The sequence below is a fragment of the Excalfactoria chinensis genome, chromosome 7 (assembly GCF_039878825.1).
Source record: "Excalfactoria chinensis isolate bCotChi1 chromosome 7, bCotChi1.hap2, whole genome shotgun sequence".
Lineage (NCBI taxonomy): Eukaryota > Metazoa > Chordata > Aves > Galliformes > Phasianidae > Excalfactoria > Excalfactoria chinensis.
Window position 1 is genome coordinate 27,947,794 of NC_092831.1, and position 18,703 is coordinate 27,966,496.

An 18,703-nucleotide genomic window follows, 5' to 3' on the forward strand; every position below is an offset into this window, starting at 1 on the left:
TTCAACAGAGAACGAGTCTTCTACTTACTTGCTGCACAAGAACATGCCTGCAAGCACAATGCACTTCAACTATTAGGACCTGATGAAGCAGCCCAGCAACATCCAGTCATAATTATCATTAGGAAAGGTGGACATAGCTACTTAGACTTCAGGATTTAGATATGCAACCTAAAACATACTCTCTTGGAGTTTAATCAGTGTAAGAAGTGACTTACACCAGCACACATGGGGCTTTGCTCCAGTATATTTTTGACTTTTCACACAACCTTTGCATTGGGTGCTGCAACATACCCTGGGCCTCAGATGCACTCATAGCAAGTCCCAAGGTCCAGAAGGTAACATCAAAGTTGAAGATCTGCTACAGCTGGGCTGCAACACAGTCTATGTGCTCAGACAAAGAGAAACACATTTGTACTCGATACAAAAAAAAAGCTACAGAGGGGTCAGACAAATCTCAGCAGCTGACGTCAAAAGTACAAGGGGGACAATTTAATGAGCTTTAATTTTCTTACATTCTCCCGGAATACCTGGTGTCTCAGGCGATCTCCAGAGAGCCCTCGGTGTCCTTCCCCACAGCCATAGGCACAACCCAAGGACTTCACAATTTTGATAAGCATTGTGAGAGCCAGCCTATGGGTGCTGATAGACGGACCTTCATCCTGAGTCACAGAAAGTTGGTGTGAAACCTTAGTAAAACCACTGGCTTTTTCTTAGCACTTAGCTTTCAACAAACCGTAGCGCATTACTGCCCTCAGACACTGTTACAAAGTTTAACTCTTAAAACACGTATTGCAATTACTTTTCAAGTTAGAGCACCAGCCTCCTCTATTTAAACTTCCCTTAAAAACTGACATTACAAATACAAAGCCCACTAACAGGATACTGTATCATTAAGCATCTACTTCAAAAAATTCTGCATGAAAACAGAGAGCTGGCTTGCTTAGGCAGAAAAGCAACCATGTTTTTCACCTATCTTTGGTATTACACTACCATGAGTTGTGACTTTGGAGGCCAGCAACAGCCTTTCTCAGCCAATTTTCATAGCAGTATTGAAAAACTTACAATTTCTGGTTATCAAAAAAAACAAGCTGTCTTCAAACACTAAATTTTGGTTTCCTTTATAAGCTATGCACAATAAACCTTATAAAGAAATAACGACTGCTTTGCATTTTGATAGGATATTGAAAATATCCCAGTAAGACTCACAAACTGCTTTTGGAGAAGTTGAAGTGCTTGAATTCCCAATTGTGTTACTTCAGCACAAGTTCAGTGAGCACCAGAACAAAAGAAAGTAATTTGTGCAAAGAAAAAGGAAGGCAAACAGAAGGGCAACTGCAAACACATTCATACTTTGTCTTAACAGATATTACAGTTCATTATGGAGAGATACAGTGGGAAGCAAAACAAACCTTCTCTTGTTTTTTGTCATTCTTCTCATATGGCCCTCCACCTCCACCACCTCCATCACTTCCTCCTCCACCACTTCCACCACCTCCTTCTTCCCCTCCATCTCCAGTTCCACTGACAGGAGGAGGCCCAAATCCACAAGTTGAACCTCCAGAAGCTTTGAGTTGAAAGGATCCTTCATTTGGTCTCTTTTCAGGGGCTTCATTTTCTTTGTTCTCGCTCTTCCTCCGGACTTTCTCTACCGATGGCACAACCCCAAGCTGAAGCAAGCACTCCACAATGTTCAGTGCCACATCACAAATCCTGGAGCTGATGTCATGGTTCAGGACCAAGTAAACAGCCTTCAGGACTACCTGGTAGAATCAAACATCATATTTAAAATTAGTCTAATTTTCTCTCCTAGTACTTCTCAATGCCTGGAAATTCTAGTCACAGACTAAAGACTCATAGCAGGCAAAGTACAAACTCAGAACGAATAACACAACCTTCAAACCCAAGAGCCTACAAACTAGGTGTAAAAGAAGAAACCATGGGTTGGGCACAGTCAGGCAAAAAAGGAAACTATGAGATAATATGTGTGAGCCTGAGAACACTGCCTCAGTGCACCAGGCATTGTCAAGTCATTAACAGGAATGAAGAAAGGGTGAGTTTTAAGGTGCCATCGAGGTGCTGTTCAGTTTTACACTGTTTTACAGGAAATTCAGTGCATGCTTCAGGAACACAGCAATTAAATAATATCACTTAAGATTTGATGTGTGCATTACACATGCACATGCACTCCTTGCAAGGAGTAATAGGAGTTGCAGTATCTCAAGGGAGACTTTTACAATATGCACAAATGTATCTGACTGACCTTTATGTACTGCTGAGAGAAGTCATATAAAGAGGTGGAGGAAAAGCCCATCAAAACCCTGATCTCAATGGTACCACTACAGTGACAGAAGAGGGACCTGGCTTTCCTCATTCCTTGCCAATTACCGAGAGATCCAGCATGCCGTTCTTGTGGACAAAGTTGTTGGTTCCATCAATGTGATCCGTATCCTCTAAGCAACTGTAATTGATGCATGAGTCTGTCAGGCTCCGTGGGAGGTTGGCACACGCAAGAGGCTCATGGGGCATCTCAGGGATAGGCACCTGATTGCAAAGCTTCCTCATGTGCTCACTGAAGAAATCAGCATAGCCCACATTGAATGAAGCCAGGGTAGTGTTGAAGGTGGCCACAGTGATGGTAGAGATCTGGGACCGAACTGCAGGGAACAAAACGACTACCTGTGAATTTCCATCTGCAGAGTTAGAAAGTGGCAAATTGAGGCTGTGCTTGCTTACAAGAAGGGTGCAGCTCTCATTGCAATTCGCAGTGCTGTAAGACAAGACAGGCTCCTAATTCCTATAATGGATGCAAGGGTGAAAAGCGTAAGTTAATTTCTTTCTTTAAGCTACTGCAAATTAGAACCCAAGATTACTCAAGCAGTACAGTTCCGTGGCAGTATAAACTGATCCGAGACTACAGGGCAGTTAAAACCAGGGAGTCCAGACAATTTAAACTTAATCCAAAATGAGGATTATGTTTTGGCTAGCCTTGCTCCCCATACTGGTCCAGTGAGTAGTCTCAGAAGCAGGAACACCACAGCAAAGGAAAGAATAAACACTCAGCAGCTGAATACAGGAGTGAACATAGGTTAGCAACATCAATTTAAAACAGCTTCATTAGACTGGCTTGCAAGATTTCATCACACCAGTTGAGAAAACAAGTAAGTCTAACACCACCTGCAATAGTACATCACCAACATTTAAAATTGACTGATGAGAAAGGTAACGTGGTATCAAAGTTCACAGTACCCAGAAAAAGGACATCATGACACAGTTAAGTCTAATTTTAAGTTGGCTAGCTCAGATAGAGGCAGCATTTTGGCAACATAGACTAATTCTCATTAAACACTCATGCTGAACTCTAGCACACAGTATGAGTAATTTCCTAAGCTTAGCACTTTGTAAACAGGTCTGTACACTCGACAGTGTAGCAAAATCATGTGTCCCACAGTGCTGATTGGGCCATATCCCTCAAGACAGTATGGCAACAGCACTAAGGAATAACAACAAATTTCTGCCTAAGGCTACTTACAGTGGTTTAATTAATAACATAAGAGACCTAGCAGCAACCTTCAAGAATTGACTCAGCAATGGACTTGCTACATTTTGAAAATAACAACTTGTAAGAGTGGTGACTACATGCATGTGTAGCCTGTGCAACTCTGCCAGCACCAAACGAGCAGTTTCTATTAAGAGGCCAATGGCAGTGCTTCAGCCTAGACTACACACTGGTTGACAATCAGTACAGGAAGTAACTGCTGTACCATAATATAGAAGGATGACTTACAGCAAGCATGACTTTTCAGTGGCAATCACAGACATCTGCATGTTCAAGATGACAACGGAAGTATTAAATTAGGAAACTCCATTCCTGAGTTACCAAGTTTGATGACTACCCAAGGGTAACTATTTTCTGTTTCCTTGAGGTTATGCTTAGTTTAACAAAAATCCACATCCAAAATCTACACAAAATATCTTTGTTTATGTACCAAACTTCTATTTCACTATCACTGACAGAGCTGACTGCTGGATAGGACTCAGAGCCCGAGAAGGAGAACTCTTCATTTACATCGATGGATGCCTGCAGCAAGTATGTCCATGACTCTTCTTCAGCATCTACAAAGGACATACCTAATTCTCCACCTCTGATTTACAGTGTGTCAGACAAAAGAAAAGCGTTTATTAGTAAATTTCTCCTGGCCAGGGTATTTAGACGACAGATGGGAAGTTAGGAACGACCAGAATGCTTGGATACAGTTGGCCACAAAAGAAATAATAGGTAATATTTGCACATCTTCAACTACTAAACATTTCATTTGAAGTGGGAAAATTCCCCTGAAAACAGTGCAATTTGTCCTATTACTTAAATAGTTGCAGCACAATTGTACCTTAGGTACAGCCAGTGTAGCAAGCATTACATACAGCTACTTTTCAGCAAATATTTGGCTACAAAGCTGATGTGGTATGTAGGATTACTCTTCTACAGAACAAATGCTGATCATGTATATACACTGCATAAAGCCGATCCAGGAGCAGAACTTTGCTCAGAACCACAAGGCAGGGATAAAAGAGATGTATCCATACTAAATTAGAGCTGATGCAAATCCATTCTCTTTCAGACTTAAGACAGTTGCTGTGCTAAAACAGCATGAATCTTTGAGAGCTCCCAAGGCGACGGTACATAAAAATGTGAATATCCTTCTTGGTAAGCAGCCTGGCAGCTAGTGCAGACAGACTCTGCCCTGCTCCATGGGGTGTGTGATATTCTCTTCCCTCACGAAGGTTTAAGGTTACACTTGCCACAGCTGAGGCCTAACCTCTATGGCGAGGTTTTGCTAGCAGCACTACAAAGCAGGGAGAAAGATTTGCTCTGCTTAGGCAGCAGGAGTAGTGCCAGCAAAGCCCTCTGGTGCAGATAGCTCTGCTGACAGAACTTTCCTTCACATGACTAATGTTGTTTAACAAAGGTGGAGCTGTTCTGTAGACAGGAAGTCTCTTCCTTATGGAGCAGACTTCATCCCACCAGGGGTTCTCTCATAGTGGCCATACTGGTATTGCTATTTCTGCAGAAGGCTCGGAGACAGATGGGCCCAGGATGACTGAGCAAATTTCAAAGCTTGGCTTCTGTTTTGAATTAAGAGAATTAAGAAAAAAAGTGGATTTTTCCAACACAGCTGAAGACTGAGATGAGGCACAAAGTACCACAAAGCTCCCATGAAACCAGCGAAGTGATACTAAGTTCCTGCTCAAATTTATGTACCATGTACTGTTAAAGTAAAAAAACAAACAAACAAAGCTAAAAATCCCCATCACCACACCAGAGCTAACGGCTGCCTATATGTATATATGTAGTAAAGAGCGAAAGATAAACATGAAAAGCTCAGAAAATACTTAAACACTGAACAAAAAACAGGCAAAAACAATTAGTCGTATACTTTTACATGGAAACATTAACATTTCCTCATCTTCCCGGAGTTCATATTTCAGTGAAATTTTTCTTTCTTGATGTGTTAAATTTACCTTCTTTGACTGTATTCTCTCCATGGCTGTTTGAGTGGTCAGGCAGATCAGAGACAAGAGTGTGGTGAGAGTGTGAGTGCCTTGCACTCAGGCTTTCCATCTCCGTTGCTGTGTCAGAGCTCCCCCGTCTGGTGAACTTTCCTAGGGTGAAGACAAGAATTTGATACTAGATTTACTAATCTGAGAGGCTCCTGGAGATTCTGAGAGACACTCACTGAAGACAGAAATGGAAAGGTTGGAGTCAGAAGCCACGGCTTTCCAAGACCCTGTGAAGTTGCAACAGAACAAATTTAAATGAGATACCTTGCAGGGGTTCACTGATGTAAAGATTAGCAAAATAATGAGAATAATGTATACCATCTTCAAGAAAGGATACGAGGATAAAAATATCTGACATTAGAAGTTTGTGAAAAAGAAACCATGCCTAGAGTCTGTTCAGTGAACTTGGAAGCTTGGAGGAACCAATATTTAAACTCCACATCTTTGTAATACCAAGACAAGGAAAGCTTAACTATCTGAAGCAATGCTCTACTTAATATCCAACATTCACTTGAAGAAAACACTTAATATTCTTTTCTGTGCTTCTAATGACTACACTGCTGCTTCTCCAGAGATTTCTTCAGAGAAGAAAAGGATGCAACCATTCTTTGAATCTAATTTAAATCACAGTTGGATAATGCAGCTTCACATGTATTGGAGTGGTACAGCCACAACTATGGGTTGCTACAGTAGCTATTATTACAACTATATGGCTATTTTCAGAGACAAAGTGAAGCATAGGTCATTCAAGGTCTGCTGCCAGCACAGTTACCACTTCTGCAAACAGATATTTAATACTGAAACCAGAACGAAGGACATAAGGTTGTTATAGGACAGACAAAGAAACCAAAAGCCTCTGCTGTTCCCTAAATGTTCAGGACAGGAACGATAGAGAACATGGGGCAGAGATAACAACGCCTCACCCAATATGGTAGTTTGCCACCCTCCTCTCTCAATGCCACGCCGGTCCTCTCCAATGCCAGAAAAACTGCCAAATGAAAAAGTGCTCCGAGTGGGCGAAACATCCAAATGGTCCTCATGGAGAAGGAAGGGCATCCCCATTCTCCGTTGACGCTTCTTCCCAGTATGGTGGAAAGGAATTGACCCTTTACGTTCACGTTCTCTGTCCTCTTTGCGGCTTTTAAACTGCAGGAGGAAGAAGAGCAAAGATGAGAGCAGGTAGAGGCCTTGAGGCATTTAACAGCCACTAGGGGGGAAAAATTACATCAGCTATGTGGCCCAACTGTAACCTTCTGTGCTGAGCATTTTGTCTTGGTCATTCATCCTCAAAGCAACTCTCTGCACTCAAGGACCATAGAAATACTTAAAAGGAACTCTGTTTTACCACAGGCTGGGATGGACGCCCTTGAATAACCATACAACACGGTCAGATATAAGAGGTAAATTTCCAGAGCCCACAAAACTCTGCTAGATATCTTGGATGGGTGCAAACCCAGAGCTTCATTACATTAAGAATGTCAGAAGAACTTTACTTGAATTAGCTGGAATTACAGTGAGCACCAGTAAATCTGGATGTCGTTTGAGTATCCTCCTCACATACAGTTTCAGCAAAACAGACATTAGAATAATGTCTTGGGTATGTTCAAGAAACGTTTGGATGTTGTGTTGAGGGATATGGTTTAGCTGGGAAGTATTGGTGATGGTTGGACTGGATGATCTTCTTGGTCTTCTCCAACCTTGATAATTCTGTGATAACGACTTCAGTAATGTGATTTGAGTTTGTGCATAATACCTAAACAATAACACATAATATTACTCCCTTTGACAAAAGATGACTATCTCCTATACAGCCACGAGCTCACAGTCCAAGCAGACCCTCAGCTGCTACTTACAAGGACATTCAGACACTGAATCACAGGTAAACCAAAGCAAAATTTTCTTCCACTTACCTTTTTGAAGATGTTCATCCCCAGATCTGTGGAGAGATCTGGAACCGCTGGCCTACGCAAGTTCGTCAGTGAAACCTTGGAAAATGCTTCTGTGCTTAGTGATTTTTCTTCCTCATTACATTTCATTGTGAGATCCTGCAGCTCCCAGAAGAAGACAACAAGCACAAGGAGAAATAGAGGATAAGCAGCTTAAGAAAATAAGTGCTTCCAAGAGCACTCATTGGAGGAGCACTGTAAAGGAAAAGGACTCATCACAGAAAACATCATTCACACATTTAAAGAACAACAAACAAAAATGTTTAGAGACTCCTTTAATTATTGACCTTCAGTAACATTTTTGTCATTGGGAAAAACAACAATAAATGAGTGAGACACTGTGCTGCCAAAGACAGATTCAGGCATCGCTGTCAGCATAGACAGTAGGCACAGCTGATCCGTGGTCAGCCAAACTTGATTCTGATTCAAGGCATGATGCTGAGTGGCTGATAATCTTCCCGAGGCCTTGGTTTACATTCATATGCAATCACAGGAACCACACTTTGTGCAATGCTTTAACACGTATGAGAATCTGCCCTTACTAATGCATGCCCATAATCATGTGTTTTGGAATTAAGCTGCAATAAGCAGCATGATCACCTCAAGAGGTTTTATTTGCAAAAATACTTTAATTATACAAATTCCTAAGTACAAGAGTCTGAAATTTTCAATTCTTCTTGTGATGCCACAATGGGATATTTTGGCAAAAGGAAGGAACTCATCTTTAATTGTATTTATCTACTAAAGAAACCTAAGATGTCAACACCACTAAGAATCCTTCACTTGTAACAACAAGTCCTCCAAGATCCTTCCACATCATACTACTCATATTTATTAAAGCCCCTATAACTTCTTCCACCACACGTCCCAAGACAATGAAAACTTTGAGACTAATTTACCAACAGTTCAGTAGAGGGCGCTCTGCTCCCCTTCTGCACAGAGAAAACATTCCAGCTGCCTACTGCAAAGAAAGGCTTTGGTACAAAAGGTGGCATAAGCTCAGCTCCTGACCATCTGTTCTCATTAAAAGATATGCTGCCACTTTTCATGAGATGTTTGTGCAGCTGACCTGACCAAATCCCCTTAGGATAATTTCCTTCTGCCTAAATATCAGATTGTCTCTAATGGATATGGTCTCCTGCCTTGTTTCCTCATTAAGAAGATTGTGCTGAACAACTAGGTTCTGTTAAAATACCTTTTTCCTTCCAATCCTGACAGCTACATGCCATCAATAGATAAAAAGACTCCTATAGTATAGAAGACATAGCTCCTGGCCAGTCACATCCCAGCTCTGCAAACAGGTGAGCAGTTTTATGTTTATGAATTTTCTGCTAAAGCTTAATGACCAGTTACAGAGTCCGCAGTACTGGGACACTGGGAATCAGACTTCTTATGCTAATCAAAGACTACCCTTAAATCCTTCCTATTTATTTTATCAATATAAGAGTGGAAGGAACACACAACAGAAAGAGATCTGATTCACAATTGTCCAGTCACATTCGGTCAAGGTACTCTTTTAAACCATTTTGAAATACACTAAAGACTGGGGATTCATATGCAAAATCCATCAGACAGCAATCAAGGACCCAAGCCTAGATGTCCCTCAACAGCAAAGCCAGCAATTACTTCATATGACTTGGTTCTTAGCTTTTACAGCTCTCTAGCTTCATCTGTCTGGAAAACATTGTGCCAATTTAATTCATTTTCACAACCTTTGGTATATTAATACCTAATTCAGTGTTCTATTTGGTGGCTTATGTTCACCAAAATTACAGAGTAAGGATGAGGATGTACCATGATACAAGCTACACAAATGCAAAAAGACACAGTCCTAGCTGTGGTTAAGATGGAAGTCAAGTGAGAAACACTAGAAAAGCAAACTACAGAATTATCTTCTATCTACAGCATGGTATACAACTACTTAAAGAATCAAAATAGTACTCTCTTTGAAGACTGATCTGTGCAGTAGATTATGTTGGTTTTACGGTATGCCTAAGATGGACAAATAAAGCTGAACAGTTTTGGAGCTGTTACCCTAGATCTTGTTCTGATTTCTATTGCCTTTGTTCTGCATGACTGCAAAGCTAGCAGCTTACTAGTACTTCTTTCACTTCTCAAGGTATTGCACTTAAGACTCTCCCTTTTATATTAGTACTGCTGTGAGTCACTACAGCTGCATTGGCCTAATGCTTTATTTCAGCAATGGCTCTTTGCCCCTGCAATATCAGCACAAGACTAGAGGTTTGTGAGCCTCTGAAGGTCTCATTTCCTAGACCCGTCCTTAAGCTAAATTCAAGGCATGTAGGTACAAAACAGGCTTCCCTTAACATGTGTTGCTACATCTGAAATATGTTTGGATTCAAGTCATTTTCTAGAGAAAGCTAGTATTAATTTTATTCACTGTAGCCAGTACCCCTTTGCTATGCAACATGGAGTGCCAGCATGCTGCACTGAATCTTCATCCACTTTGCCCTTCATTTTATTAGGCAATACATGAAGGATGCTTCTTGTGTTTTCTCAACACGACACCAACTTCTTCAGCCCAAGATAATAATTAAAATGTGATTTCAGGCACACAGAATTCAACAAGAAGTGTGAGAGTTTTGCTGACACCTCAGCAGATGCATTAAGTTACTCTGATAAAGAGCAGAACAACAAAAAGAACATAGGTTTACCAGCAAAATCTACCAGCCCCTGGTCTGATTTACATGCAGCCTCCTTTTTACCTTTAACCGGTTTAATCAGCCAACTGCTATGAATTTAACCCACTGGAAAAGAATGTCAAAAGTTTTGAGAGCGTATTCATCAACCTGATGATGTCTAGCTTGGAATTTAGATCTAGACAAAAAAAAAAAATAAAAAAAAAAATAACAAGACCCAAAACAAGTTTTAAGCATATTCCCTGTTCTTGACTGATGAGCTGGTGATATCTCAAAGAACAATACTGTATGTTGATAAAAAGAAATGAAAACTCAGTCCTTTGGAGGTGGCTCCCTCTCCTCTGACTAGCAGATGACTTGGGTGATGAGACTATTTAAGATACTCAGCTAAGCGCCTACAGTCAGTTGGGATAAACTGTAGGGCCTTGGTGCCTCTGTGTTGCAGACTTCAGCCCTCAGAGTTGAAACTTTTGGTGCACAGAGGACTGTTTGACCTCCTCCATCACAGCTGTTCTGCTTAACGAATTGGAAACTGTTTTAAACAGGATTCCAGTTTGATGAAGCACAGTAAAAATACGCAGGGCTGACACAGAGGTTACAAAAAGCAATCAAATCTAGCCCTGGAGGAAAGAAAGCCCTGGACAGAGTCTTCACATTTGCAGCCCAGTGGAATTGCCAAATGGATTTAACAGAAAAATGTTAGTGAAGAACAATTGAGTAAAGGAATCTTTTGCAAGGGAGAAGCATCTTGAAATAGCAAGAAATAGCCAAGTGTGTGAAAGGAGATAAGTGTTTAAAGAAGAACCAACAGAATACTAATGCAAGCAGTGCCTATGGAGAACAATCTCATGCACGCTGCTGTGTTGAGAACTGACTGCAGTGTTACAGCACTAGGAGCTACCATATTTGTGTGTAAAATAACTGGGCTGTTATGAGCAAAGGCAAAAAGACACACACACAAGAAGAGCGAACCACATGAACAGAGTAATATCTTCCAATGTACTGTTCTACTTAGCTAGCATTACCTCCAGGAGATCATATTTTCTGTACATGCACAACAATTCTATAAAGTCCCCTCCAAAGGTAGATGAAGACTAAATAGTAATTCTCCTCACCTGGCCTTTACAGGGATATGTCAAGCCTTCACAGGGATGAAATAGGCAACAGTTTATAGGAATATGCAATACAGACAATAGAATTTAAAGAACACTGCCACTGCTGAGCCCTGAAAACTATGAGTAAACATATGACTTCATAAAAAGCATAAGAATGGCCGCAGCACCCTGAGACTAAAAATGAAAATACTAACATTTACATTGCTTATGCTTGTTTTCTGGCTGTACAGGATGTTTCACCCCTAACCTTTTTGAAATAACAGGTCAGAAACTGCCAGAATACCACAAGAATGAATTTAAATTTAAAAAAAAAAAAAAAGAGAAAAGAAAAAAAACCAAAACAAACCACAAGAATTAATTCTGAGAGTTCTGAGTCAAAAAAGACATTTGACAGGAACATTAACAGCAGCAAGAGCCTTTTACTTGTAGAGCCTTTTACTTGAGATGTGTCATAAAATGGGATTGCAAAAATAGAATCCTGTATTAAATTTTGTAAGGAAGTTCTACTAATTCAGTAAGTCAGAATTTGCTGTTAAAAGCCTACATGACAGGACGAGTACACAGTCTACAAGCGTCACAAATCAACAAGGAGATTAACTCAAACTGCAGCTGCAGCCCCTTTTCATCCCTGGATCAACCATGACCTAACCAAACCAAAACAAAACAGAAACAATTAAGTTCTAAGACAAAGATCTCTACTGCATTACAGACTGGAGTCTGGAGATCCTTTTCTAGCAAAACAGGGAATAAGTTTTGACACCTACTAGGATAGTTTGTCCACCGAGGCTCTGCTGACAAATATAAAGGTAGAAATTATGCAAAAAGAATAACACCATGAGAAGAAGTAACAACATGGAGGGTTCACTGTCTCAGCTTTCAAAAGTCTACTCTGATATTTAACATAAGCGCTAGTCTGGAGCGCGCAATGATATACCAAGCACAATTCCTTTTCTTTTGAAGGGTAACATCAAAGAGAGCTCAGGAAAGGCAGTCTGATATCTTCTGACAAACTTGTCAGTATATTCCCGCGTTAAAAACTAATGTTATCAGTATTCTCCCTAGCTTAATTATCACAAACCTCTAAGCTTTCAAGCTTTCAGCAATCACCAGCTCAGACTCTGACTCAGATTCCACCTCCAAACCCTTCATCAATCTCCAGTTCTCCTGAATCACTGCACGTATCTGACCTCCAGGCAGTTTCGCCAACACCAAAGCTGTGCTATTCATAGCCATCTGCCCACCACTTCCCAGAAGCACCACACTGGTTTCATACCCATGACAACTGCTTACCTGAGTTTTGTGGGTATTCACCAGAGAGGGTGCAGCAGCCACCATGGAGCTACTGCGGAGTCTTGGCAAAGGGGTGATCTCTGGCTCAGGTGGTTTCTCAGGCTTTTCCTGTAGCATGTGCCTCAGTCTCTGCAGGTAATACATCAGTGACCACTGCGTGCCCTCCTCAGACCAGTGAGGCTGCAGCAAACAGCGCAGAACTGCCACGTCGAAGTAAGTGGCATAGCGAGATTTCTGGCACGGTGGGATCACCACGGACACTCTGTTCCAAAAAATAAGAGAAGACCTGTTAGTCACCAGGCTCCTAAGACCCTTCCTAGATACTGTGTCCTCTGAATAAAGAAAACACAAGGATTGTGTTTTGTACATTCAGTGTACATTTTATGTGCTTGGTACATTCAGCTGTTCTTAAGGGGTCACCCAATGCCACAAAATTTTCTTTTACAAGGAGAAACTGGTTCTGTCCTACCTAGCATGCTGGTTTGCTCCAAAAGATGCAAGAGCTCTCCTAAGAGGCCTAAAATGTAGCCAGTTGTAGAGAGCTGTAAGCTATTTGCATTCTCCTGCTATCTGCACAAAACACCAGGATGTGCACACAGCTGTGCCTGCTTCAGCTTGCAGGGATATTTGACACTGACCCTTTGGGACTAAAGCCTTGACTGACGAAAGTGTTTCTAAAGACACGTAAGTGGATATTTAACTTTCAGCTCCCTAGAGGGCTCAAGCACAGCCTTGTTTTGTGATATATTGGTTTTTTTTTTTGTTTGTTTGTTTTTAAGGTGTTTTCTTGGGTAAGGTTGCTTTCTTAAACTGTGATTTGAAGATAAGCCTTAGGCATCTGTGCTAACGGAATGATTTGTTCAGCTGGAAACAGACAATTCTGTTCTGATACTGGTAAGGAATATTTAGAAGCTGTTTACATTCGTACACGTCAGGCCTTAACAGAACAAGCAGACAGCGCAGCTAAGCTAACTAGCTATTTCACCAGTTAAATTGATTCTCATGCAAGTAAAAGCTTGCCAAGGTGTGCAAAGGGAAAACATCTTACTTTCACTACGGTTTTCCTACTTTTCAGATAGGAATTATTTCCTAAGAGCTTGTAGCATGGAATTTCCTCAGTACTGCAGTCTGTACACACAAACCCAAGATGACTGTGGTAAGTCTCAGACTCCACATTAAAGACTCCAGAGATTCCAGATTTCAAAGAGATCACCACATTTTCAAAACCAACCCTACAGCAATAAAGTGCCCAAACATTTTTCCCCATTTCTCTCCCAGTATAACTGTCCTGATCCACCTTCTGCACAGTCAGCAGCCGCTAAGAGACAATCTGTCAGAAAAGAAGCAGTGAAAGGAACTCGGAGAAATGGGAATCATATGGGAAAAGGTGTGAAATGCTGCAGATGGGGCAGGAACTCTGGAGACCATCTATATTTTTTGCCCATAGAAATACACAATCTGAACATCTCCACTCAGTGTCTTAGAAATACACCCCTGTGAACTGAATGATGAACTTCTGTGGGTTTTGGATTCAGTAAAAATCAAAACCACTTCCATGAATAGTGCTCTGAATCATTTGGGAGCTACAAGAACATCAAATATTTATTCTTAAAGCCATTTACATTATCAGCTCTGCTAAACAACATGTGAACAGCACTGGCACGATACTCCTACCTCCAGCTGGGTACCACCACATTCAGAGTACAGGAGACCAAGGCCACAGTCCAACAAAGCAACAACGCTGACTAGTTGAACTCCTTTAAGAGCTCAGAGTGAAGCGCATGCTTGAAGTGCTTTGCTGGGTCACTATCCAGCGTCACAGATCTACCCATTGCATCTAGGGTAGGTATAGGACTGGCAAAGGAGAAAGAAGTGTGCTGATGCTGCTTGGGATCACACAAACCCTCCAGATGTGCAGATCTAGAACTCAAACCTGCAGGACTTGGTTTGCTGCCAGCCTCACAAGCTAACATTGAAGGTAACCGGTGACTGCAGACCAGCCCATCTGTGTCAGCACATAACTAACTGCAATCTACGGACTCCAAGTTCGTCTCTAGAGGAGAATGGAGAATTTCACTGAGTAGAGCAGAGATAATTAGCCAGGATCAGAGGAACAAGCCATTTTTGTATCTGAGGAACCAGAAACTAAACTCTGTGCTAATTTAGAAGGAAACATAGGGTTTGTTTTCTCAGTTCCAAGCTAATTATGACTGTAGGGAGAGTGGAAAAGCAGTCATCCTCCAACCCAGGGCCCAAGGACAAAGAAATACTGCGGCTGTTGGTAAGCAAAATACAGTGGTCCCCAAGTTGCCTGTTGCATGGCAACCAAGGCTCCCTGTACAGTTTTAACTGATCAATGAGTCCTGCAAATGAGGCGACATAATGACGCTCTCTTCAATGCCTGTCTGCAGCTCCATCTCCATAGCAACCACCAGATCCAGCTCGACAAACCAATCACCTGATTCTGTCTTCTTAAAAGGCTTTTTTTTTTTGTACAGCTGTGCCTCTCTGAGCCACAGTGTTCACACACAGAAAGGCAGTCTTACGCCCAACTGCAATTTTACTGGCTCACATTAATACAAATTAAATAAAGAATCAGAATTGACAATGGGCTTGATACAGAATCCCAAGGGAAACTGCCTGATAGGATCAGAGCCATAGAGAGCAGCTATGCCCTTTCCACCAGGGAAATAGCACATCAACCCCTTTTTTGAGAAAACCTATTATATGCAGAAACCCACTTCTTCCCACATTTCTTCTGTTCCTGTAATGAAGCAATTTCTTAAAACACTGTTTTGGATATGACGTTTCCTGAAAGAGACAAGCACCAGGACCAAAATTTTCATGAGAAGTTCAAGTAAGACACCTAAATCCAGAGACCTGAAAATATAGCTAGGCTTCCCTTCCTCTCCACACTCCCGAAAACACCCATCAGCTTCATTTACTTTATGGCAGTACTGAGTGTCCAGCATCACTGAAAATTTAGTTCCATCTTTATCTGATTGAACCTAGAATAGAATGTTAGTGTAGCAGTGCCATGCTGGAAAACTGCAGCTTCAAGTCTACAGGGCAAGATGGGAGGATGTTTTTACACCTTTGCTTTTTTGTTTCTCTGCTTCTCTTGATCACGAGCCTCAGGGTAGCAATCTAAGCAACAAGACACAGAGAAGGTATAACGAAGGCAATGGAGAGAAGCTTGCAAAAATCCTTTGCTGGTAGGAAATAGAATTTTATCAGGATGAAGCCAGAAAACATACTAACTGCCTGAGACTAAATCCAGCTAAGAAGAGCTGAACCTGCAGATTTGTTAGTCTCTTTAATTATGAGAAGCCAGCACAGTAGAAAAGACCAAATCAATTGTCACAACAGGCTAAGAAGAGATGTCTCCAATGTAAGTGGCAGTGTGTGTCATCACTTTGTTCAGCTCCCAAAACTAAGATCTGCAGAGTTCACAATAAACATCCAGCACCCTCAGAGTTCAGTGACAACAGTCAATTCAAGATGAGTACTACCGTCACCCAATCACTGAGCTACACCAATCTAATATTCTGCTGAAACAGTCTGTACCTGGGATGTGGAGGACCTCTCTCTTGAGAGGTTTGAGAGGACACGCTTCCTTCCAAGGAATTTCCACGATGACATGCTGAAACAGTGGGCTTTGGAGGTACAGAATCTGGTAGGGTCGTCTCACAGACCACCTGTAGTCCCTTTGGATAGTTTAAATAAAAAGAAATAGGAAGATAAAACACTGATCTCTCTCATATTAGTTTTCTTACTGTAGTTTATGCTTAGATTACTATTATTTATACCATAAAAACATGAGAAATGAATCAGGCCTCTGTCTTTACAGTACGAGGACCTGTACAGGCAAAGGTCCTGTACAGGCCTTTACAGTACGAGGACCTGTACAGGCTTCTATAAGACAGGATATTGCCAAGGAGATCAGGACAACTATATCAATACCCTTTGGTTTCTCAGCAGACAAGTGTGGGAGCCTTCAGGAAAATTGTAACAAACTGTTATTTCCTAACATGGATTACTTCAGAGTAAGAAGTGCAGCTGCTGTTTCAGCATTCAGCTTCCTCTTCCCTCAGCTTCTCACTCAAGCCCATCCAACCTCAGTACAGAGCTCACCTCTGTATGACCACTGTCCAGATTTGGGGATTCACAAGTCACACTCTGATTGTTGGTAGGAGAACTTCTTTTAGCTGAAAAAAATAAAGTGAAAATTCATTTCAGAAATCATCTCTAATATTTTAACTTTACCAACTAAAAGGATGAATTAGAAAAGAAAAAACAACAACCAAAAAACAACCAAAAAACAACCAAAAAACAACCAAAAAACAACCAAAAAACAACCAAAAAACAACCAAAAAACAACCAAAAAACAACCAAAAAACAACCAAAAAACAACCAAAAAACAACCAAAAAACAACCAAAAAACAACCAAAAAACAACCAAAAAACAACCAAAAAACAACCAAAAAACAACCAAAAAACAGTGCAGTATCTCTCTTACAGGCTTCCTAGCATTAACCACAGCCACTAAAAAAAAAAAACCAACAAAAAAACAACTAACCACATATAGTTTAACTTCTGCACCTTTTTTCAACTGTATTTCCAACAGCTCTTTGAAGTGAAAACCTCATTTCTATGAAATTAAATTTGAAATCGTATTTTATCCTAAGTCCATTTGGCATTAGACTGTGCTTTCCTGTGCACGCTAGTGCACTTCACCTGGGGTCTCTTCCTCCTCCTATTTCCGTATCTTTTCAGCTTTCTTTCTAGGTTACCTCTCTCAGAATACACAACGGTTTCTAATTCAACAAATTCCTTCATCATAGATAGCATAGGAATCTCATACAGAAAGTTTGATCAGTGATGATGCAGAAGAACAAGGATATCACAAACACTAAGGATGACAGTTCTTGAAATCTTGCCACATTGCAAGCTATTCGTATGTAACTTAGTGTCAGACTGAATCCAAACTAAACATTATAAAGCTCGAGCACTAGATGTGGTTTTTAATTTCTCATTGGAATGGGAATTAAGTCATTTATTGTGTGTGTCACAATTTGAGACCAGAGCGCTACAATGTTAGAAACTTCCTTGATATAAAGAACCTTATTCTGGTGTCTATTTCAATTTGATTGAAAATATTTTCAAAATATAACAGAATATTTTTCAGAACAGACTTCACTCTTGATGTTAGACTTAAGGAATTTTCTGACCATACATGAAACCTTGAAAAAGAAAACCCAATGGTCGACAAAAACTTAGGACTAATTTTTTATGTTATCTGCAGGGCTGAAATCTTTAGTGAGCTTCATCTTCTACAATTAAAAAACAGGAAGAAATTATTTCAAATCATTTGAGATATTGCTTTTCAATTTTAGACTGCCCTAGGGGCCTGCAAAGTCTTTAGAACTAAATACAATATCCAAAGTGATTTTTTACATTTGAGAAATCTGACTCAGCTAACTACATTTTCATTACTGTGAAAACTCTAACTTTGTGCTTTTCAGAGCTTGCAAGCAATGCCAATGTAATACAGCCAGCACAATCACAATTCACTAGTTTGTACAAATTATGCAAAGCTATTACCTCCAATGCAACAGTAAAAAAGCACTTTGAGAACCAAGCCAGACATAGAGGCTAATGACCCCACTCCAGTCTCATTATGGGTGAGTTACAAAAGAGGAGGAACTCTCCCAGTACACAGAAATGAATTTGCAACCTAAGTCTTAAAGCCTCTTGAAACTACATTCTTTAGTTTATTAACGTGGTGAAATCCAAAATTTCAGACAGTAAGAGAACATAGACCCCTGTTTGCTCTTCACTCCTAATACGTTCAGTACCAGCCTGGGGTAAACCTTACCCTGCTGGACAGTCTTTACTCTTAGCAACTAAGGAAGACATGGTGAAATAGAGATTTGAGGCTGACAGAAAGCAACAAATTTACTGGAGAGTTTCTTATTTCCTATGTGTGATTCCTCTCTCATGTCTTAATTAAATATTATGCAAACAATACTTGACTCCAGAGGGAAACAGCCTGAAACTACTCTCAAAAGCTTGACCAGCTCCTGCAGTATCAGCATATTCCTCAAACATGATGGCTACTGAATAAAACACAGCAT

At 40.7% G+C, this 18,703-nt stretch overlaps 1 protein-coding gene across 13 annotated transcripts in view; it reads right to left on the minus strand.

The window, feature by feature from the left end:
• UNC80 (unc-80 homolog, NALCN channel complex subunit) overlaps nucleotides 1-18,703 on the minus strand; it is a 122,770-nt gene that overhangs the window by 90,827 nt on the left and 13,240 nt on the right. For 7 of the 13 annotated variants that reach the window (XM_072341475.1, XM_072341480.1, XM_072341478.1 and 4 more), the window contains exons 6-14: nucleotides 16,702-16,775; nucleotides 16,135-16,274; nucleotides 12,568-12,829; nucleotides 7,467-7,607; nucleotides 6,480-6,702; nucleotides 5,518-5,658; nucleotides 2,386-2,654; nucleotides 1,410-1,760; nucleotides 513-659 (exon numbers count right to left, since the gene is read on the minus strand). In XM_072341475.1, coding sequence (XP_072197576.1) covers nucleotides 513-659; nucleotides 1,410-1,760; nucleotides 2,386-2,654; nucleotides 5,518-5,658; nucleotides 6,480-6,702; nucleotides 7,467-7,607; nucleotides 12,568-12,829; nucleotides 16,135-16,274; nucleotides 16,702-16,775 — 1,748 coding nt within the window. The remainder of the gene's footprint in view (nucleotides 1-512; nucleotides 660-1,409; nucleotides 1,761-2,385; nucleotides 2,655-5,517; nucleotides 5,659-6,479; nucleotides 6,703-7,466; nucleotides 7,608-12,567; nucleotides 12,830-16,134; nucleotides 16,275-16,701; nucleotides 16,776-18,703) is intronic. The other 6 variants (XM_072341482.1, XM_072341481.1, XM_072341484.1 and 3 more) reach the window with 3 other exon arrangements.